The 23,445-nt window shown below is 47.7% G+C and overlaps 1 protein-coding gene across 2 annotated transcripts in view; it reads right to left on the reverse strand.

The window, feature by feature from the left end:
• LOC119170587 (adenylate cyclase type 8) overlaps positions 1–23,445 on the reverse strand; it is a 634,357-nt gene that overhangs the window by 436,748 nt on the left and 174,164 nt on the right. The window contains exon 1 of one of the 2 annotated variants that reach the window (XM_075887053.1): positions 10,570–10,856. The exons of the other annotated variant lie outside the window; for it this stretch is intronic. Coding sequence (XP_075743168.1) covers positions 10,570–10,712 — 143 coding nt within the window. The 5' untranslated portion in view covers positions 10,713–10,856. Of the gene's footprint in view, positions 1–10,569; positions 10,857–23,445 lie in introns of those variants that run through there. 2 annotated transcript variants of the gene reach the window in all.

Genomic DNA, 23,445 nt, shown 5'->3' on the forward strand with positions numbered 1-23,445 from the left:
AAGCGGTGAGCCTGAAATGATAAGGTGGTGAAATGCAACTGATTAGCCTTTGCTGGTTGTCGACCGTCTCGCGATAAAGCCCTTCCAGGCCACCCAAAGCCGAACGGAACCGAAAGAACGAAGATCAGTAGACAAGTCTGTGTACCACCCATCACTTCCGCGCTGGCTCAAGCGCCGTGCGTTGCCGCTCTCATGAACACTAGCGCCAAAGTTCCAGCTAGTGTATTTTAGCTAACTTTATAGTTCATTCGACTGGGCGCCACCGACAAAGTTGCTAGATGCTTTCAAGCTAAGAAGAAAATACTCATTGATTGATATGTGGGGTTTAACGTCCCAAAACCACCATATGATTAGGAGAGACACCGTAGTGGAGGGCTCCGCAAATTCCGACCACCGGGGATTCTTTAACGTGCACCCATATCTAAGCACAGGGGCCTACAACATTTCCGCCTCCATCGGAAATGCAGCCGCCGCAGCCGGGATTTGATCCCGTGACCTGCGGGTCAGCAGCCGAGTACCTTAGCCACTAGACCACCGCGGCGGGGCAGAAGCAAATACTCATTTCAAAAGGAACCCCTAGAAAGCATCACGACATTTGCGAAGAAGCTCGAAAGGAACGAAAGTCTAATTATTTGTCGCAATCTTCAATATGTTCTTTTAATAGTATAAAATCTTGCTTTCACACCAAGAGTGAGTAAAATAAAAATAGTTTTATTGGATACAGCAAATACATATATGCCTAACTATGTATACTTTTACTTTTTAACACAGACCCCGGGTATATTCCGCGCTCTTCTCAATGCACTTTAGCCCGTGTATGAATAATGCTTGTTAAATACTTCATCGTGTGTTTGACTGCAACACTTGGGCACACCAAATCATCGACAAACGCTTTATTAGTAAAAATGGGCAGCAGTAGAAAAAACATATTTGGTAGTGAAGCGGGAATAAGACTAAACAAGTGAATGAAAATTTTTGAAAACGACTCAGTGAGAAAAAATGCTCTTTCTTATTTATTCATTTCAATTAAAAAAAAACCCGAATTCGCTTTTTGTGTGCGGAGCTACCAACTCTGGCCCTAATGCCATCACTGAGATTCCAAACTGCAGTGCAGTGACTCTTGGTCCATGCCAGAGTCCGTTAGTCGCCGAATGTTCAGCCACTCTCCAGAGCGATCGCAGGTCGGAACAAGAAACACGTCACTATGTCTTCTGTTGCAAACAGGCGAGGTGCGGGAGACACGTGATCATATCTAGGTGGCGCTGAGAGGGCCTATAAGCAAGAGTGCCTCAGAGCACACTGAGCTAGAATATGCTGTTCTGAAACAAACTGCGGAACAAAGTCACAGCGCTGAATCTAAACCAGCCGAACCACACACGTGCCGCACAGCGTTCTGTAGCACTCGAAAATGGTCAGTGAAAGTGCCATCGGCATAGTCTTGTAGTTCTCGGCCATGGCACCAAGGCTCCAGCGGCTTTGTCACGATTGTTTTGTTTTCCTTTCTACTCTGCGCACGCGCACTGTGCGGGTGCTATCTGCGATCGCGTTCATAGCGAGTGGGGTCAAAGCCAAGGTATGCGCAAAGTGGTAGCGCAACTCCCATAGAGGCCTAGGCATCCTGTAGTTGGTGACTTGTCACCACCTACTTCTCGAGGCTAGAACTAGCAGCAGAGAGAAAAAAAAAAAATTTGACACACAACCATAAGCGACAGCGACGTCTTGCATTCGCCCTTCTGGCGTGTTATCGGAATGTTTCTTAATTATTGATCTTTTAGATAGCTCTTAATAAATGCGCAATATTTGAGCCTTTTTGTATCACGAATCGCGCGTGCGTGAGGAAAAAGAAAACACCAAGGAAGATTGAGTAAGGAAGGTTTTTTTTTTATTAGTCAAACAGTGTACTTGCGATATGCACCAAAATATTCCCAGATGAAACAGAAAGTGTGACACAACTGTTCACGAGCTCAATGGCACTATTCTTCCAAAAAACCCGTTGCGTTATCGTGGTAAACCAATGAACCTATACCACAACGATGAGAAGACCACTTTGGCAACCTTAGTGTACAGCGTTTCATGACTTAAGTTGTCCCATTCACCATACCGAAAGGCGAGTGCGCTCCGGCAGTGCGGCAGCGAAGGCAGTCGGCAGTGACAGGAGCGGCTACCTAGACATTCTGTCAGCTAGTTCAACTCTAAAATACCACACCAGGAAACAGAACATCGACAAGTAAGTAAACTTCAAAAGGAACGCGCGAAACCACCCCGCTAAAGTGAGCGTCGCCTCGTTGATCCGGCAATCTGCCGAACTTAACACAAACTCTGATAACAGATTACCTGGATACGGCCCTCATTTTTGGCACTCCACCAAAAAATGAGACGATCAACCATCTAGCCAAGTGTTAGATGAACCGTAAGTTGAATTTCTAGTTTGCTTTGGCATAATTAAAAAATGAGTGTTAGAAAAATATACACCATCTCCCATTAAACATATACAAGTGGGGACGTGAAGCAGTGACGTTGCTCACTTGTGCTTTCATTTGTTGTTTCCATTTGTGTCTTTCCGTGTAGGTTTCATTGCTGAGTGTATGTCGTGTACCGCTGACGTTACCACTCACTAAAATTTGTGGGCATTGCCGTGTGTGTGCCGCAAAGTCAACACGCAGCGCTGCCAGGAGAGAGCATTATATACAAGCACACAGCTGTGGCAGAGAGTTAAACGGCAGAGGAGAAACAAGGCGAAGCCAGCCCTCTGCCACCTCTTGGAACATTCTCGTGTGAGAAGGACGAATGTTGGCGCATGTGCACCAGTAGACGGTCGTTGAGAGACGGACACAGCCCCGAACAAAAGTTGCTTCGAATAAAAAAAAAAAACTGTCTTGAATTTTTGGCTTTCTTTTATGCCCTCCACACCAAGTCTTCAATCGTAAGGTGGGCGTGGATGTCTCTGGCAACAGGTTTTCAACCACTTTTCATTCCAAGTTTTACGGCCGATATGATTTGACTATGGTCGAAGCTGTGACCAGCAGTATATTTATTTTCGCCGCAGGCATTCACAACTACGTAGCCGCCGTCCATGATTGTGCATTAACGTGCCGGGTTAATGAAAGAAGATTTGGTGCTAAGCAGTTTCTTTTCTAGTTTGAACATAGGTCGTGCTAGGATAACTGCACGAAGGCTATGGTCATGCCATTAGCGACAATGGTTTCGTTCGCAACGGATGCAGAGTTCACCAGCTTATTTTTTTTTAGTTCTGGCAATGTGTGTTTATTGTCACTTAGCAAACACATGTTAATGCTGTTCAAATAAAAGAGCTCGGAACGCCATCAGCATGCTGGTATAAACCCCACTTACTATATTGTTACAGGTGAACGATCAGTTACCGACCACTATTTATTCAAGAAAGTATTATTGCCACGTGCACGTGGGTGTGTAGGTGGGCTGGTGTGTAATTATCAAAAGTAGAATATTTGGGGTTTTACATCCCAAACTACGGTGTGATTAGGAGAGATGCCATAGTCTAGGTCTCCGGAAATTTCAACCACCAGGTGTTTAATGCGCAATGACAGCGTACAGTACATGGGCCAGTAGCAGTTAGCCTCCATAGAAATGCGACCAACACTGCCGGGATGGAACCCGTGACCTCTGTATCAGCAGCCCAGCACCACAATTATTGCTCCTTCAAGGTGGCCGGCCTTGAGCGGCATTCCTATTCTGAACGAAGCCGCGCATGAGGAAAATCACGGCTCCTGCACTTCTATCCTGCAAAAAAAGTGCGAGTTTACATATTCATCAAGCAACTGAAAATGTGTTTACGTGTTATGCATGCTGAAGTTATTTTCTTTTGAATTTTTCTATCGCTCATACGCTCAGCACGATGGTTCAGTCGATAATGCTTATATTAAAGTGCAAAGCACCAACATCCAGTGCAAAGAATGATTTACGCCTGACTTACCGCATAATGAAAGACTATATTAAAAAGCACTCGTCTAAAGTCGCCTTCTCGGTTTACCAAATGTGCACTCTAAGCCAAACTTCGGCAAAGTTGGACTAACTGCAGTCGTTAAACCAACGGACGAACGGTTCATCCAACAGGGACTGAATTCGTGGCAGTGCGTGTCGTGCGCAAACGCCCGGCAATGAAGAGACCAACGGGGAGGGCAACTGCGCCACAATCGCCTCCTGTCGATGCTGCACTGCAATGTTCGGCGTGGTCGGCGATCATGAAAACAAGTTATATATGCTATACGCCACTGTGAAAGCGAAGCAATATGAAACGAATAGAAGATGTTATGAGAGGCAAGTAGTACAACACGCAGTCAACGCACACAACAAGCACCCTAGCGTTTTCACCATGCCGGCACGGGCGGGCCGAAACCAAATGAAAATTGCCGAACACGGGCAATGCGGACAACTCGCTTCAATGTGCTGAATTAGTTCGAACTACGATGAACACTGACAACGCTAATAAAAGTAAGCTGTTCATCAGTGGTCGTGTACCCACACAGTGACCACAACTTCAAAGCGATATATAGAAAAAGTAGGCTTCGTACGTCATCGGTATCAAGCTGGCTGCCGGTGTGAGTGCATTGCCGGCACAAGCGAAGGAAACGTCGCGTACAAATTCACAGAAAATGTAGCTCAGACAAACTTATGTCTTTTTCTCCATGCGACAATCGTTATCAAAAATCCAGCTTGTAGGCGATCGCGGATACGACTAATCGTGCGGCCAGCGGTACACAGGGAGTGACTTACCAGCACGATGAAAGAACCGTGCTTGCGAACGGTCTCATCGCTGTAAGTGTACAGACATCTACATCACCTGGTAAGACACCGCGAACATGCGACACTTACCTATTGTTCATTTGTGACAATAAAATAACGACGACGAAAATTCCACGCGAGCCGCATGTTGCGATCACCGGTGGTCGTTCAGCCGTACTCGTCGTAAGCCTAGCGACGCCGTCGGCAAGCCGACACGGTATGGCATCGGCGGGGCGCCTGGCTGCTTCGCCGGCTTTCCCGCATAAGCGCCGCTGCTATGTTTGTGTTTGCGGACTCGCGCGCCAGCACTGCGAACGCTGGTTCGGCCGACATGATCAAATGCCAGCTGATAATTCGTAGTCTTGGGCTGGAGGCATGTTGAAGATTAGATGGATCCATATTAAAAGATCGGTGCGCATGGGTGCTACGAATTAGCCCATGTAAATTTTCGCGTTACGGTATGAATGTTTATTGTTTTTTTAAGCCGAGTAAAAGTCGCCCACTGGCACCAGATGGGAGATCAAAATACTGTGCTATATATACCCGATAGTCTGTTCTCGTAGTATAGCGCGGGCAGTCAGTGTTTGCGGTGTTTTACTTTGAAATAATAGTGCGTATGTATATATATATATGTGTGTGTGTGTTGCATGAATAACACGCTATGTTTCTCAATGCTGAATAATTTGGAATAAACATAAAATATACTCCACAAACGCAGTGTCGCCATTTTTTTGCCATTGGTCCAGACGGTTCAACTGCTAGTCCCACTGGAGCATTCTACTGCGACCAACATTTAAACCAAGTGGAGTAAGTGCTTGGGGTAACAGTTGAACCCTTGCAGTTACTCCCGCAGTTAGTCCCAAATTGGTTCGAAATCTGTGGCAGCGCATTTAGACCCCTAAAGGACCAATGGCATACCCCACTTTAGTCCTTTTCGGCTCAGAGTGTGCTAAGCAATGCGTATGAAAATTCACGGATACGTGACGGAAAAGGAACTAGACGGGGCAGAGGGTCTGTTTTTTTTCTAATTTCCATACAGTTGTCCCGACATATTAACCAATATTCTTCCCAAACTCAGCCTAGATATGTCGAGCGTCCTCCCAAGGTGCCCCGGAATACATTATACTACTTCTGCTATCTGCATCAGAACATTTGAGAGCAGATTAGCATTGCAAATCCTTTTCAAAAAGGAGGTGCCAACTGACTCATGTATTACCCGTTCGAGTTTATGTTCAAGAGATGTTTGTTTCATCTCAGATGTTTCACGTTTTCATAATACATGCGACGGCATCTTCAGGCATCTTCATCTACACTCGTCCAATTAGCACACGCGTGTACTCACGCAAGCAGCCACATCCTAAGCGGCAGTTCCTTAATAACAGCCGTCTTCACGCCAGCTCAAATTTGCAAGCATCGTCCAAAAGGAGGAGCATGCACCAAAGTCATTACGATCTATCGTCATAATTTCATCCACACCGCAGATAGGAACTAGAGGTAACTATACGGGGCAGAGAGCCTGTTTCTCCATGATGAAAAATCAGGGAACAAAAAAATTGGCAGATCCCACTTACAGTGGGGATCGATGATATCCGAAGCACGAATGAGAAATATTGATATGTCACTTTAAAATCAGCACAACGTTACGCGGTGGAAGTAACTGATGCCACACATGACTTCCGTGTCACGAGTGTCATGTTTGGATGTGTCGTTTGCCTCCGTCATCATTCACGTCACATATGATACAAAATTTAGTATATGTGGAGATAGTGAACAGCCGCGAGCACGCTATGAGCGTGGTATGTTGTCATGTTCTTACAAGACACGCTTGTCAAAATTATCATGTTTGCACCGGTCATATATTTCGTCATCCATTGACGTGACGTAACACGGAATTTGGTATATGTGCAGCTAGCAAAACAGCCACGAGCACACCATGAAGTTCCCAATATACTCCAATGTAGCGTTGACGCGCGCGCACGCTGAGAAGGCACTGCGCTGTGCTCCCGATCGGGTTGCAGAAATGAGGTGCCTTTTTTCATCTTCTAACCACTATACCACCACCACACACTGGGCACAGCGACGCTACTTTAGCAAAACGCGAGCACTCTATAGTCTGACGCCAGGCGCGAAATGCGGCATGCTGCATTTCGCCCTTTTTCGTTACCCAGACAACACAGCGTCTCCGTCTTTGCGTGATGGAGGGACGCCGGACGCGCCGAAACGCGCATGCGTCAAAGCAACGCAGCGCGGCTCGCGCCTGCGAGTAATATGGCAGGACCGGCACTTGGCGTGGCAACGCCGGCATGACGCGACGAAATCAACGCCGCTGAGCACGCACACCGCGTTTAGTCGAAATGTATTGGCACCTTGACTGTGGCATGTAGTCATATTTTCAAGACCCGCTGCGGTGGTCTAGTGGCTAAGGCACTCGGCTGCTGACCCGCAGGTAGCGGGATCAAATCCCGGCTGCGGTGGCTGCATTTCCGATGGAGGCGGAAACGTTCACGGCCCGTGTGCTCAGATTTGGGTGCACGTTAAAGAACCCCATTAGGTCCAAATTTCCGGAGCCCTCCACTGTGGCGTCTCTCACAATCATATGATGATTTTTCGAAGTTAAACTTCACATATCAATCAGTCATGTTCTCAGATGACACGCATCTCATGATTACCATGTTTGCACCAGTCACATATCTTCATCATCCATTGACGTCACGTAATACCAAACTTGGCATATGTGAAGCTATCGAAACGGCCGCGAGCGCATCATCAGTGTGGCGTGTAGTCATGTTGTTACATGACACGCATGTCGTGATTATCATATTTGGATGTGTCATTTACCTATGTCGTCCGTTCACGTCGCGTAATACCAAGTCTGGTACATGTGAAGCTAGAGAAATGACCGCGAAGGTATGATGAGCATGCCATGTAATCTTGTTACATGACACGCATCTCATGGTTATCATGTTTGCACCAGTATACTTCGTTATCCATTCACGTACTGTAATACCAAGTTTGGTAAACATGATGCCAGCGAAACGGCCGCGAGCGCATCATGACCAGTCATGTTACATGACACGCATGTCATGATTCTTATGTTAGGATTTGTCGCTTGTGTTCGCCATGCAATTATGCCATACCATACCAGTTTTGCAACATATCATGTCAACGAAATCACCGGAGGAGCTTCAGGACCATGAAATGTATATCATGACATTCATGACTTACATGTCATGATTTTCATGTCATGACTTGAAATATGTTCTTCATACAGTCGTGTTATGCCATACCAAGTTTGGTTTCAATACCATTATCGAAACGGCCAGGAGCGCAAACGTCAAAAGCATATAGATAGATAGATAGATAGATAGATAGATAGATAGATAGATAGATAGATAGATAGATAGATAGATAGATAGACAGATAGATAGATAGATAGATAGATAGATAGATAGATAGATAGATAGATAGATAGATAGATAGATAGATAGATAGATAGATAGATAGATAGATAGATAGATAGATACCCTAAATGTCACCGAAGTTCGCTAAGAAATGCTTCGCATTTAAAACGCAGCATCCTGCACGCATTCTGTGCGATAGCATGAGGCTGTGAACTGCAGTGGTGTTCATTTTGCGGTCTGTAATTTCCTTCAATTGAAAAAAATGGTGCTGCGGAAGCATGCATGCTCTAAAGAACTTCATAAATGAAAAAAAGGAGGGAGAAATAAGTTTTATTTAGCCAATTAACGACGTGAAGCTGTACAGCCGTCAATACGAACGCTCCGCAGCATGACCTAAAACAGTTTGACTGACGCTAGCGCCACGTAACAGTGGGCCCTGTTGCCAAGATGCTACAAATGTGTGCCGACATACTATCAAAGCATACCGAGGTGTTATCTCGGGAACAGCGCCTAGTGTTTCGTGAATATCTGCAAAAGGACCAAATATATTTCTGGGAAACAACCTGTACTCGTCTCTGGCGCGTACAGTCGCCAGCAAGCTTAACGCGAATGCTCCGACACGTGATCTGGACTTTTGACTGATGATAGAAAAAAGTTTTCCGTAAATTTATTTTGTCCTAGTGCAGACTTTGTAACTTTCTGATTCATATTTGTAAATGAAATCAGTGATTGGTTGTGTGAAAAACTTTGATCTAACATAAACCCCTCCTCAGCTCAGACCAGACTATTTGCGAAATACCTGTTTTCATTTCACATCGTTTCGTGCGTTCAATGTGTTTCTCAGATATGACACACATTGCGCAACCTAAGATGATTGTTAGTGAACTTTCTGTGGTGTTTTCTAGGCATTCAAGCCCTGCACCGCTTTTTTTTTTCACTACGACACACTATGCGAAACAGCCGGGCGATCACTAACATGAAATTGAATTGCTCCCATTATCGGCTTCAGTTAACAATTGCACTGCCTCCATGTTTGGCCTACGTTGGTTACCGATAATGGTGCCACACTGACACAAAAAGCAAAGGAAGCTTCGCTTCAACAGGAAGACTGACTGTCAGAAAGGTTATACTTGCCTACAATAGAGATGCTTGTGTAGAATACGCTGTTACAGTGTGGGACTCTGAAAAAAAGGCGGGTTCTTTTGGACGTATCAGTATGATTTTTTACGCCTAATTACGGATATGCCAATAACCGTACTCCTTCTACCGATGAAGAAAAAAAGAAACGTACACAAGCGTATACTTAAGGAGAAGCAGCATACTTTTCGGACACATTTTAAGTCCTAGTCGACTTCCGTGCATTCTTCACCCGGCACAGTGCTCTAGTGGCTAAGGCACTATGCTGCTCCCCCGCGAGTAGCTGGACAGAAACCCGACCGAGAAGGTTGTATTTTGCAAGGACACCAAAATGCTTGAGGCTCATGTGCCTAGATATAGGTGCGCGATAAAGAACCCCAGGTGGTAAAAATTTTTGGGGTCCTCCCCTACGGCGTCTTTCATAATGATGTAGTGGTTTTGGGACATTAAAGCCCAATAAATATTACTCCATGCGTGCTCACTATTGAAGCCTTTTTTTCTGTTTGGTTATCATCGGTAACTACTAAATTCAATAACTCCCTCACACGAATTCATCGCCATGAAAATATAACTCAGCGTGGCCACTTTTCTGAGCATAGTGTAAACAAATGCGAGCCTGTGCATGTTCGAAGTGCCGTAATTTCACTAGTCCTTTTACTTATTTTTTTTCAACTTTTGGTTTATTGCTTGCGTCCTTTTTGCGAAGTTGAGAAATCGATCACCACCCTTTCCAGTAGCGTTTGCTGGAGCGAGTCAACCACTGGCGAAATCGGCGTCTGACATTCCTGCAGGAAATGAGGTTTTGCTTTTCCCTTCGTCCTAGCGCTGCTGTACGCGAAACGTGCACGTTTTGCTTAACGACGACTGAATCTAGAATGAAGCGCATGCGCTTAGGCCTTGAAAGGGCGGATAAGCTTATTTGTTCTGACATAATGTCCGACAGCACTAAAGGCTGCATCTGTAATACTGAGAAGTGGCTGCGTAACTCAAACAACAAAACGAAATTGGAAAGCAAGCTGACAAAACAACCTGCGTGCAGTTTTCGTTTGAGGACGGCACGATTTTTTACTGTGCCTGGTACGTTTAAATAAACTTCTCCAGAATATTATGACATATTTCAAATTCTAAGAAAATGAAAGAAAGAGGTAGTGAAATGACGAAATACATTAAAATATCAATTGTGAAATTGCGTTAATGGCACGGAGGTGAATGTTCGTCATGAGGTTTACAAACAGGCAATTCCCACTCACTCAATCACTCACTCACTCACCGAGGCGCGATGGCGGCCCATTGAGCATCCACTTCGTCGTTGTCGTCCTCCCGACTGAGGAATTCCCGAGCATTGGCCGCATCCACCACCGCATCAGCTGTTCCATTCTCCGAATCCTCGGTCCTGTCTGCCGGCATTGTCATGTTCACGCCGCACTCATTACCGTATCCACTACGTTGCCGTCACAGCACCACCGTTCAGCACCTCCACCACCGTCACTCAGCACCATCACAAAGCGTAAACACCCAAGACTACCACGCGAGGGGCACTTGACTCGTCGCTAAAGAAACACGGACTCCGCACTTGATACCGACATCTCCACGGGTCACGAACTCACAAATCGTGTCCACTTTGCCGTTCCCGCGTCGAGCGAGGCTTACGGCGATTGTAGCGGCATTCGCTACGCTAGATGGGTGCAAAGGTTAACAGAGAGCAACCGGAGTGACACATAAACCGCACACAAGCGAATGCACACTCGCGCGACTGAAGTTTTAAGTGGCCTCCAGCGTGCCATTCAAAGGCGACAAGGAGGGGGCAGGCCTCCTATTCCACTGAGCGCGTAGCACTTTTCTACTTTTTTTTTCTTTTCCTCGTCTTCGTCCAACCGAGGCGTGGCTTTTACGCAAGAAGAAGGGGCGAGATATCGGTAATGCTCGTGTTGAATGGAGATACGGACAGTTGCGGCGTCGTGTAATTGACCCGCTTCGACTGATAAGCGTCCTGCCACCTCAGCAGCTCGTGAGCAATCCGGTTCTTGAGCGGCAGAAGCAGATGCCTCTAGGCAACCTCTCAGTTTTTTTTTTTCCCTTAACGGTTATTTTTTCTTTGTTTTTTTCGCGATAGCAATTGAAAATAAGGTTGCCTCATTTGACAACGCTTACAGTGACGTATGCGACTGCCGCGTAGCAGGCAATTTTTTGTTCGGATCTAATAGTGGATGCAAACAAGGCACTGCGAAACTACTTATACATCTATGCAATGTTCTCTTCGTTCGGCTAAAACGTACAGCTGCTGAAAAAGCAGCGACACTCTTCTTTGCGCGCCCGTTTTTCTACTCGATTTTCCTCGTGTGTTTACCCTCTCCTGGACGGCGCGGCGCAAAACCCTCCGCTGGCTCGCTGTAGCCGCATTAGAATCAACGTGCACCTTGTTTATTCGGCTTCTCGACGCGTTTTCAAGATAATGTCACTTGAAAAAAAAAACCACCTGGATGAAAGTAGGCTTCAGGTAGAACATAGTGGCTGATATATATTTTTAATAAGCATCGATAAATAGAAGCGGAAGTACTTAAAAAATACCAACTATTGGCTGAGTGGTTTGGCCGTGAACGCTTTGGTGGTCTTAAACGCGGATGCGTGTTAAGAGCTACAATGTGAATGCATAAGGTCTAGACCAATATTTTTTTTTGTTTATTGTAGTCCTGACCCACTAAAAAAATATTTCTTGCAATAATGATTATGGAGACTGGCGGCAGTGGCAGCGGCAAGCGCGCGCAATCAATCAATCAAGCGCGCACGTGACCCGTGTTGTGATCTCACAACAGCTTTCGCTGTAAAACTCCATACACAAAATAGGATTAGAACCCAGGTCCCCTTTTTGCCAGTGCAGTATTCTACCACATAGCAACGCCGGTGATTCAACCTTCGCTGCAAACTGGAAAGGAAATCGCGTTAATAGTACTAATAAAGCGTTTTGGAACAGCAAAAAAAAAACAACTAGGTGTCACACCAATGCGAATTGCGTAACGAGTGAGTCGTCGAATGTTCCAACCTAATAATAAAGCTTCAGGCATAATTTATCGTCATCAGCGAAAGCATAACGAAATTGCGCAAAGTTTCTTGCAAGTGTATAGCGGGTAACACGCTTTTTCGAAGAATGACGAAGGATGACATAGTGTGCTACAGCTGACAGGTCACAAACAAATGAACAAACAAACAATAAATACATCCCTACTACACAAACTTTACGGTGATTTATGGCGTTGTGGGTGCCCTGCAAGTGTGTTTGTAGCAGTTACGTAGAGAGTGTTTTAAAATGCTCCGAAAAGCCGTTCTTCCAGATTTCGCTTTCACCGCGTAGCCATGGTATTTTTTTTTATATACATCAATGCTTTTCTTGCTAAATTTCTTTAAGCTTCCCCCACAAAGGTTACTGCTTTCTCCTGCTGTTCTGTTCCTGAGGTGAGGTGCTCGGTACATTTCTTCTATAGACACAGTGGCACATGTCTCAGTGCAAGAGTCACAGCTCGGTGACATAAACCTCAAAACGCAAAGGGTTTAAAGACTGCAGGCGATGGTAGCTCCGAAGCGACGACGAAGGCTTCTGGAAGGATGGTGTTGCGACCGGGGTTTCCAGACACCGGAGGTCCGGGATGAAGTTGTCGAGGCAGGAGGAAGAGAGACTTGAAGAGGGTTTATTTACAATATGTACATTGCGAACTCCCTACACGGTGAGCTCTCAAACGTGGCAGGCCTCTACATGTCTCCTAACATAGCGCTACATGGTGCTTGGTTCTACATGGTTCTGCTCGGTTCTGCTCTCGAAAAAAAAGCACACACGAATGAGCCGTGGGGGCTCATTATAAAGGGTCTGTCCTCCCCAGATCCCTAGATCGGGGACCGCGTACAGAGGGCACCGTCCAACCACGGATCACACATTACCCGCGAGGGTGACGAGCACGCACGGTCCACGTGAACGTTCAAAATTGAAGCGTGGTCACTGCACGGCCATGTGGCACGAACGTGGCTCCTCCTCGTCAAGGGGTGTCGCTGGGCGAGGGGTCTGAAGTTGATGACTGCATCCATCGAAAGGGCCGCCGTAAACAAGCTTCAAATGGTCGCCGAACGACTCGTTCAATTAGCGGGACGATTTCCGGCCGCCGCCGCCGCCGTCATCTTCCAAAGAAGAAGCGGCACTTGTGGTCTCCCGAACTGCTCACGGTGTCGTGGCGGCAAGACGCCGCACCCTCCGGCCAGGGGGGAACAATACATGGCGGACACAGGCCGCCAGCCCGTTTGGCGACTAAAAAAGGAACATCAAAAGGAACGCCGATCCATTGTCAGACCTGGCGCCGGTCCTAACAGTAGGCAGCCGGTCGTTCGGTTACTTGTTTGAAGATTAAAGGAGCGCCGCTCCCTCTTCCGCTCTGGCGCCGGTCACAACAGCTCGTCCGCCGGCGGGAGAAGCGACCTGAGGGTGACCAGCTGCACAGGTTGCCCGAAGTGTCGCTGTGTAGTGCTGTCTTCCAGGCCACTGCTGATGACGCTCAGCCAAGGACTCTTTCCCTCTCGCTCCTTGTGGCTCCCCTCTGGGAAAAGCATTCATACACACCACCACAGGCACGGGAGAGCACCCTGCCCGCACTGAGACACGTCGAGTCCGACAAATTATCCAAAAGCAACCTTACTTAAGCGGTATTACCAAACACAAAGCAGCAATCGGGACGTTTCTCTGAGGTTTCACCAAAACTCCTAATCCCGATCCGATAATAATCTTCCCATCAAACTGCTTTCAAGAAAACTAACTGTCAAGTGATGCGCTCACCGTGGCATACCCGAGTGCCTGCGTGAGCAATCCGCCGTAACCCACCAGGTATCATACTCATAAAATAAAGCATTTTACTTCACGCTATCTTTTAGTTCCCGAAATTTAGTGCCGCCAAAGCCAGTCGTCAATTCCTTTTGAGAAGACGAAAGCATAACTGCCGTGCTGCACCTGCATTAGGAACATCTTTATTATATATCCGCAAACGCACATCACAGTGCTCCTGCCTGGATGAGATACCACCTAACCGTTCCCTTGCTGTTGCCACTTTCACAAAGCATACATATAAACTCACGAGCTAGCTTTTCTTACACACCGGACACATGCGAACAAAACATTAAATGAACAACAAAAAAAAGTTTCGCATGAATCCTGAAAAATCTCGCAAGCAATAACTTTGCGTCTCTACGCTCAGTCATAATTAGTTCATAACGTTGCTCCTGCTCATTTACACGTATCTACCATGACGCAGGCTCCTATGCGTGTCGTTTATGCAATCGCACAACGCTTACCTTAGCTAAACGTACAACGCCCAAGAAATGAACAAAACCAAAATTGTGTTACCTAAACACTATTTGGTAGACGAGATTCTTAAAAAACACATTAAAATCCAAAACAACTTAAACAGTCAAAAGCAAATTTCAAAACAAAATAAATCCACTAATGACCATCGTCAAAAGCTCACGGATGTCTACTCCTTTTTGGGACTAACGCGCGGTGTCGCGTCCTGTGGGTCTTTCTAGGCGAACGGGAAATGGAACAATGGCAAAACCCATTCGCTTCGCCTCCGACCCCCGCAAAGCTCTGCGCTGACAACCTGCGTTCTTACTCTCGCTGAGTACCTCGCACTCCCGCAGTCCATCAAACATGCCGTCGATAGAGCGACGAAAGGGTCTGCCTTTCTACCCAACGTGCTTTTTTTTTTTTTCGTTTTGTCCGGCGGCTCGGACGCATACAAACCAACTCCGGTGCCGATGACAAACGCCTAATTCTGTACGCTCTAATGCGTGTCACTATCCTTCCAATAGATCTATACAACGTATATAGGCTACCAAAATGATAGAGCGCTAACGAAAACAAAGTACAAACGAGTTATTTACAAAATCACAAAAACAAACAAAATGTTCCTTTCAACAGTCCCGAGTCGACGTTTTCCGAGAGGCTAACAGCTGTTCGCAACAACTCTGAGTCGAACTCGCGGTGGTCGCGCCCGGAACGATTTTCTCGAGAAACGGGGTCTACAACACGCGTCAATCGCCCTGCTACCGAACCCCGCGACGTTCCTCGAAGCCGACTTGCTGTCGCTTCCTGCCCCTCGAAAACCACCGACTCTTTTGCCCCGCACCCCGTCCAATGCACCGCGAGAACAACGGAAGGGTCTCTTGCCCTTCGACCACTTACGCACACCATGCGCTTCTCTTTTCTTTGTTCTCTGGCCGCTTGGACGCTTGCGATACGGCAACTTTCTTGAAATTTCGCTCCGCCATTTGAATACATTCCTCAAACGCGTCGCGATTTTTGCCTGCCTGTTTTTACGGCGCTTTCTCCGTTTTGCACGTCTCTTGGTGCCGTCTACGGAGCCTTTCGCCCATCTCTGATGCTCACCAGCACCCACATGCTCATCTGATTTTTCGCGCGGACTGTCTGGATAATTGCCTAGCAATCTATCCTTCAAACACTGCCGCGTACGAGGCGCTTTTCTTTTCCGGCGGTTCGGACGCACACGATACAGACCCGTCAGAGATGACAACGGCACTTTTCCCGCGATTTTACCACGCCGTTTGAAACCCTTACTCAAACGCGTTGTGCTCATCTCGAGCTTTGCCTTATTGTTGCCCTTCGGACGCTTTCTCCCCTGTGCACGCTTCTTTGTGCGGACCTGGGAGCCTTTCGTCCTACTCTGACGTTCTTCATCACCGATATGCTCCTCCGCCATCTCGCGCGCCCAGTCCTGATGATTGCCTATCAGTTCATCGTAAGACCGCGGCCGCGTAGATTGCGCACTTCTGTTCCTTACTCTCCGGCCGCTCAGACGCCTGCGATTTAAGCCAGTCAGAGAAGACAACGGGCCTTTTCTCGCAAATCCGCCACGCCGTTTGAAGGTCCTCGTCAAACGCGCCGCGCTGATCGCGAGCCTTGCCGCGCTTCTGTTTTTCGGACGCTTTCTCCGTTTGGCACATTCCTTGGTGCCAAACCTGGAGCCTTTCGTCCGCCTCTGACGCTCATCAACATGGTCTACAGGGCTGCAAGGTTCGATGGAACACTCTGTTAATCTTAACTTCGTTTCCCCCACCACGGAACCCTCACACCCTGCTGTGACCGCGAGCTCTTTTCCCTCAGAATGGGTTAAAACCTGTTCCATTCCCTTACAGGCACTAGCCTTCTCTTTGGCCTCAAACGGCACCGCCGCTATATCTACAGATATCAGACCCGCAGCACTCTCTTCGGCCCTAAACGGCACCGCTGCTGAAACGCACCGTTCGTGCGGTACATCTGCAAATTTCTGACCTGTAGCCCTCTCTTCGGCCTTAATCGGCACCGCCGCTACGTCGCACCGTTCGTAAACTTCATCTACAGATGTCTGACCTGTAGCCTTCGCTTCGGTCTTAAACGGCACCGCCGCTACATCGCACCGTTCGTGCGCTACATCTATGGATTGACCACTCTGCTGCAATGCCACCAATTCACAATTAAGCCTTTCTATCTCTTCATCTAATTCCTGCATCCTTTTTATATGTTCTTCATGCCTGCGCTCAGCTTCCAATTCCTCCTGGCGCCATCTTTCCTTTCTTTGCGCCCTTTGTACTTCCTCCTTCTGGTCCAATAAGTACATATTCCCGAAGTGCTCGATTTCCTCATTGTCACTATTGCTTTCGAGAATCACTTCGCGGAGTTTAGAAGCAGGCATATCATCATTAAAATCTAGCTCCAGATCCCAACACAGGTTCAGCAGGTTCTCTCTCGTCAATCTCGTAAGATCCATGGCGACTACTTTGCTTTGGCTCAGCTGTGACAAAACACAAACCCACCAGCGCTTCAATTCTGGGTCTAGAGAAATTGAAGCCTGGCAAATCTCACAGCGGAGACCACAAGCTTAAGCACCCAAGTAGCACTACGTGGCCAACATCCCTCTCTACTTTTTCTTGTTAATTTTTCACTCCTGCTTTTTACAACATCCTAAAATTTAACCCGCAACGTACCCTTAGAAATTTTGAAACATTACCCCTTGTTCCTATTGAATCATCTAAGCTTTCCTGCTTTAGCGTACTTGCTCAGATAATCATCCAGTGCTGCCTTGTGCTGAGATAACAACCACAGTGGCCAGGCAGTTGTTGGTTATATCTATCTTTTAACGAATTTAGGCTAAAAGACTCGATATATCTCAAGCACAAAGCCAGGCACTCACCCCATTACGTGCGGTGGTGGTACGCTGCTTCGATCCCGCCGAGTTCCAGGGCTTTCGGCTGGCCTCCGGTACATGTCGCTCTCCGTCGCAGACTCGTATCCCACCGCTGCCACCAGTTGTTGCGACCGGGGTTTCCAGACACCGGAGGTCCGGGATGAAGTTGTCGAGGCAGGAGGAAGAGAGACTTGAAGAGGGTTTATTTACAATATGTACATTGCGAACTCCCTACACGGTGAGCTCTCAAACGTGGCAGGCCTCTACATGTCTCCTAACATAGCGCTACATGGTGCTTGGTTCTACATGGTTCTGCTCGGTTCTGCTCTCGAAAAAAAAGCACACACGAATGAGCCGTGGGGGCTCATTATAAAGGGTCTGTCCTCCCCAGATCCCTAGATCGGGGACCGCGTACAGAGGGCACCGTCCAACCACGGATCACACATTACCCGCGAGGGTGACGAGCACGCACGGTCCACGTGAACGTTCAAAATTGAAGCGTGGTCACTGCACGGCCATGTGGCACGAACGTGGCTCCTCCTCGTCAAGGGGTGTCGCTGGGCGAGGGGTCTGAAGTTGATGACTGCATCCATCGAAAGGGCCGCCGTAAACAAGCTTCAAATGGTCGCCGAACGACTCGTTCAATTAGCGGGACGATTTCCGGCCGCCGCCGCCGCCGTCATCTTCCAAAGAAGAAGCGGCACTTGTGGTCTCCCGAACTGCTCACGGTGTCGTGGCGGCAAGACGCCGCACCCTCCGGCCAGGGGGGAACAATACATGGCGGACACAGGCCGCCAGCCCGTTTGGCGACTAAAAAAGGAACATCAAAAGGAACGCCGATCCATTGTCAGACCTGGCGCCGGTCCTAACAGTAGGCAGCCGGTCGTTCGGTTACTTGTTTGAAGATTAAAGGAGCGCCGCTCCCTCTTCCGCTCTGGCGCCGGTCACAACAATGGTGCTTGAGTAAGGGATATCTTCGCGCAGTGCCTGCAAGCTTCCTTTGCCGTGCAAGACTGTTGGATTCTATTCATAAGTTCAAAGCAGAGTACGACATCCGCAGGGTGCATCTCCTCACCGTGCTAGATGATGGGTTCATAATTCCTTTGCGTAATTTAGTGACATAAGCAACAACTTACACTCTTGTTTCGGCAGGGTGAGCAATCACGTAGCCCAGCCAAGCAGCGCAGGTGGGTAGATTAATACCATTGTACGAGTGTCTCTTGCTGAAACCGGCTCCACTTGCTTCGTGATAGCTAGCACCAATGCCTCGTCTACTCAATGCCAGCCAGATGCCCCTGATCCAGCCGTTCACCTCCCTCTCCTTTAGCCGCTTCCTGCTCCCGCAAATCTTTGCGTATGACCGTAAAGTGCACGCCTTCGCCTGTGCCATTAGGAGTCATAGGGAGGAAAGAGACCTCCTCATTCAGCGCCTCATAACAGAAATCACATGAAACAATCTTTTGTTCAGTTTTGAACATATTCGTGGGCCGACGTGTTGCACTCCTCGTGTCGAAATTATTGGTGGTCGTGCTGGTTATTTAAAAGATCCGGTGTTTTGCGATAGCATGTCGTCGTTTGTGGCGCTATGCGGGCCACCGATAGGGAAGCGTAACTGCAACGCTACAGCATGTGCTGCATGCGCTTGGATGCGGCTGCGGCATTGCTTTGAGCTGCAAAGAAGAAGCATGAAGGAACAAATCTCACCGACGTATGATATTGGGGGGAAAGAACTCGAAAGCACGTATGACGCAAGCAGCGCTATACTACTCACGTAGTTTTGCATCGTGACCACTCCCTGAACTAAGGCGGATCGACGGCTCCAGTCGAGAAACACGTGTGCGTTTGCACTAGCATTGAAAGAAATAAAGGAGGCGTTGCGAGGATCATTTGAATCGGGTAAAAATAGGCGACACTTCAATCGAAGACAAGAATGAGATGAAAGTACTTTTTACGCCCTGAGGCTACACCTGTGCGCTGTTATAACGTCACGTTGCCGAGTTCCTCATGTCCTTGACGGACAAATGCTTGGCTGCATTTTTGAAATTCTTTTTTCATGCTCCAATCAAGCATAAGAGAAGCAGCTGAGAAGTGACCCTGAAGTAAAGTTTGGTGGAAGCACGACCAACGTTCGATATGATGCAAGAGTAAAATGTTGAAACATTACTGCACACGTTCTAACAGTCAGCGGTAAAAAGGAAGTTGTGATTGTTCCAAGTATGTGTCCACCACTTCAGCGCTAGATGCGGCATGCTTGTTTACCTCGGTGGGACAAGAGAAATGGTGAACGGTTCCCGGGAACTGAAACATCTCAGCAGACAGCTAGAAATGCGACTGAAAAGATGAAGTGCTTTGTTTTTGGAAAACGTATATTTAGAAAAAGTGTTTAATGATTTCCAGTACTTCGTACTCAACTATGGGAGAGCAGTGCGCCGTCCCTTGCTAAAACCAAGGACGTAAAACCTGGGGGAACACGATCAGATACAGGTTACACTGAGGCCTTCGACTTTTCATTAAAACAGCGTTATAGCTGAAGAGAGCAATAATTACCGACAGGAACCATTGGATACGTATAAGTCCTTAGGAGCGAAGCTCCTTAAAGCGCCACCCGTTCGTCCATCATAGTAGTGCGTAACATGTCTTACACTTTAACCTGCAAGGTGGTGCCGGGGGGAGATTTTTCCTGTGCGTTGCTGAACAATAAAAAATTCACCGCGTGCGCGTTACCCCATTCTCATTCCCCATTAGCAGCCTTTGGCATGTACATGGAGCACTATCTGACAAGAAAGGGTTGCTACGTTATACTCCCTGTGCGTAACCTCCTTGGTTTTAGAAAGGTTTAGCGAACGTTGGACCGCGGTGCCATGAATACAGCAAATTAGTACATACCATGAACTCGAGGTGGTTAAAGGTGGGAAGTAGACACGAAGCGCGAGCCGTAAGAAAGTGTGCGTGTGCCACCTCTAGTTTAGTCCTCGGAATGTCCGCCGGATGGTGGTGCTTCTATATGCGGAATATATGATGAAAAGATGTGAGATGGGGGTACTTGGAGTATTGACTAAATGGACGAACGGACACACAGACAGATGCATGGACGGACGTACGGATGGCTGCACGGACGGATGCACGCATGGACGGACGCAGGGGCGGATGCATGGACGAACGCAGGGACGGAAGCACGGATGGACGCACGAACAGACGCACGCAGGGACGGGCGGATGGACGCATGGACGGTCACACAGACGTACGCATGAATGGACGGAAGCAAGAACGATGGACGGACGGATGCTTCGCCCCACTCTCCATCTTTCACCCCGTGGATATGCTGCCATTTTTTTAATGTTTCCGCCTATTATTTACATAACTCAGCGCTTGTAGTTGCGTCTGCCGTCATAATCATACGGTGGGGTTGGAACTTTAACCACAAACAATTATGAAAGCAGCGTTTATCGTGCAATGAGCATTATTGAAAATTTTCGTTTTGTCAGTTACCTCGCCGAGATCTCTGCTTCTACAGGACTGAGTTTCCTAAATGCGTAGCATTTCAAGGGTCCGGCCTGCCACCGATAAATAGACCTCACGCGGCGTGATAATGCTCAAATAATGTGGGTAATGCTAAGATAAAAAGAAACTAGCAGCGCTGCAAAGCGGGTTAAAATGAACGAACAGTGTCAGAAATATTATATTTAACAGAAGCAGCAAGCAGTAATTGCAATCATCATCTTAAGCTACTAAGGCACTTGGGAAACAGGCCGAAGACCCCCGCACCCTTACTGCCTCGCCAAGCCCGCGATGGTTCCGCCCACTGGCGCTCCTCCAGCGCGTTCGTCGCGACATCATAAGGTGAAAAGAAGGTCACCTAACGACATGTATCTCCTTGCTCGCAACAAGCTGGAAGTCGATGAAGCACAGCAAAAACTAGCGTGCGTGTGGCGCACCACGTTTACGAATTTTCTCCGTCAAGCCGTTTCGACCATACAAGACTACAAGGTGTCCTGTCAGCCACTTCTCACCCATGCATTATAATTGGCGACTTCAACGCCCATCATACAATCTGGGGAAGTTCAAAGACCAATGTTAAAGGGAGAAAGTTGGTGTCCTTCGCCTCCGACAACCAACTTTTCTTGCTAAATGATGGCAGTCCAACGTTCAAGGTATAGCAGCTGCCTTGACCTGGCCTTTGTCTCACGAGGCCTCGTCAGGCATGCTGAGTGGTTTCCAGACATAGAAACGCATGGAAGTGACCACATTCCCACTTACGTCAAAATCGAAGGATTGTCCCATGCTAAGGTACGCGATAGTGTTCAGAGAGTGGACTGGTTGAAATTCCAGTCTCGCATGGAAGAGCAATGTGAGGCAAACATATCCCTCGACATAGAGGAGATAATTAAAAGCACAATACACGATACTACGTGTACCCTCACCAGCTCTCCCAAAGTAACGGAATTTGACATCAAGCTAGAACGACTTCGAGCAATCCGACGGCGTGCTGAACGAAGATACCGACGCACGGAGGCAATAGAAGACTTACGGATTGCTCGACTTATACAAAGGAAGATTCAGCGCCGGATAAATAAACTCGAGTCACAACGTTGGACTGTTTTTTGTGAGTCACTTGACCCACGAAAACCTTTATCCCAATTGTGGAAGACGGTACGAGGTCTCCGCACAAAACCCACTCAGTGGTCACCATTCAGGGCTCTCGCACTTTCTGAACAGAGACGTGGCATTGACGTGGCAGAAGACTTCTGTGCCAGAGTATCTGGGCCACTCGCAGTGCCCAATAGCCTATTGCTCTCGACTAACTGTCCACAAACACTGGATTCCCGCATGGATATGCCTTTTTCAATCGGGGAGCTCAGAGCAGCACTAGCTTTGTGTGGACGCACGTCGGCACCAGGGCCCGATAGAATTTCTTATAGGGCCTTGTGTCATCTGGGTGAACGCGCGAGAATCCTCCTTTTGGAGTTGTACAATAAATCCTGGCAAGATGGAACGCTCCCGACAAGCTGGAAGACAAGTCGCCTAGTTCCACTTCTGAAGCCAGGCAAGTCACCGTTGGACCTCTCATCTTACCATCCGATCGCATTCGCCAGTTGTGTAGGCAAAGTAATGGAGAGGATGATCCTGGGACGCCTGGAGTGGTTTTTAGAGTGTAACAACATCTACCCAGATGCCATGGCAGGATTTCGGCGCGGTCGAGCATCGATTGACAACGTAGTCGACCTGGTCACTTATGTCCAACACGAGAAAGGCCGTAAACGTCTCTGCGCATCTTTGTTCCTAGACGTTAAAGGGGCGTATGACAACGTTAAGCATGAAGCTGTTCTCACCGCTCTCGAAGATATAGGAGTAGGTGGTCGGATGTATCGCTGGATACGTAGTTATTTGTCAATGCGATCCTTCTTTGTCAGCACTGAAGACGGTCCAACCTCTCCACATTACAGCCACCGTGGCGTCCTGCAGGGTGGCGTACTCAGCCCTGTGCGGTTCAATCTTACGTTAATTGCTCTCACTGAGCATCTACCAAGCACGGTCAGGCTATCAATGTACGCAGATGATATCTGCGTTTGGGCATCGGCTGTAACACGCCTGCAGTTACGAGGGAAAATTCAAAAAGCTGCCACTGAAACATTGAGCTACCTACGAAATCGAGGCTTGGCAATTTCTTCCGAGAAATTCGCCCTCGTAGCTCTTTTACACGAAAGCCTATGGATAAGTACACTATAAGAATCAATGGTCAAACTGTACCATACGTTCAATCGAACAAGTTTTTGGGCGTCATAATTGAAAGGAATCTCTCATGGAGCGATCACGTTTCGTACATGAAGAAATGGTTAATGGACATCTGTAATATACTGAAGTTCTTTGCAGGGAAGACTTGGGGAATGTCTCCTAGTGCAATGCTACAGCTGTACAGAGTACTTTTTCTCGGT

The sequence above is a fragment of the Rhipicephalus microplus genome, chromosome 2 (genome assembly GCF_043290135.1).
Source record: "Rhipicephalus microplus isolate Deutch F79 chromosome 2, USDA_Rmic, whole genome shotgun sequence".
NCBI lineage: Eukaryota > Metazoa > Arthropoda > Arachnida > Ixodida > Ixodidae > Rhipicephalus > Rhipicephalus microplus.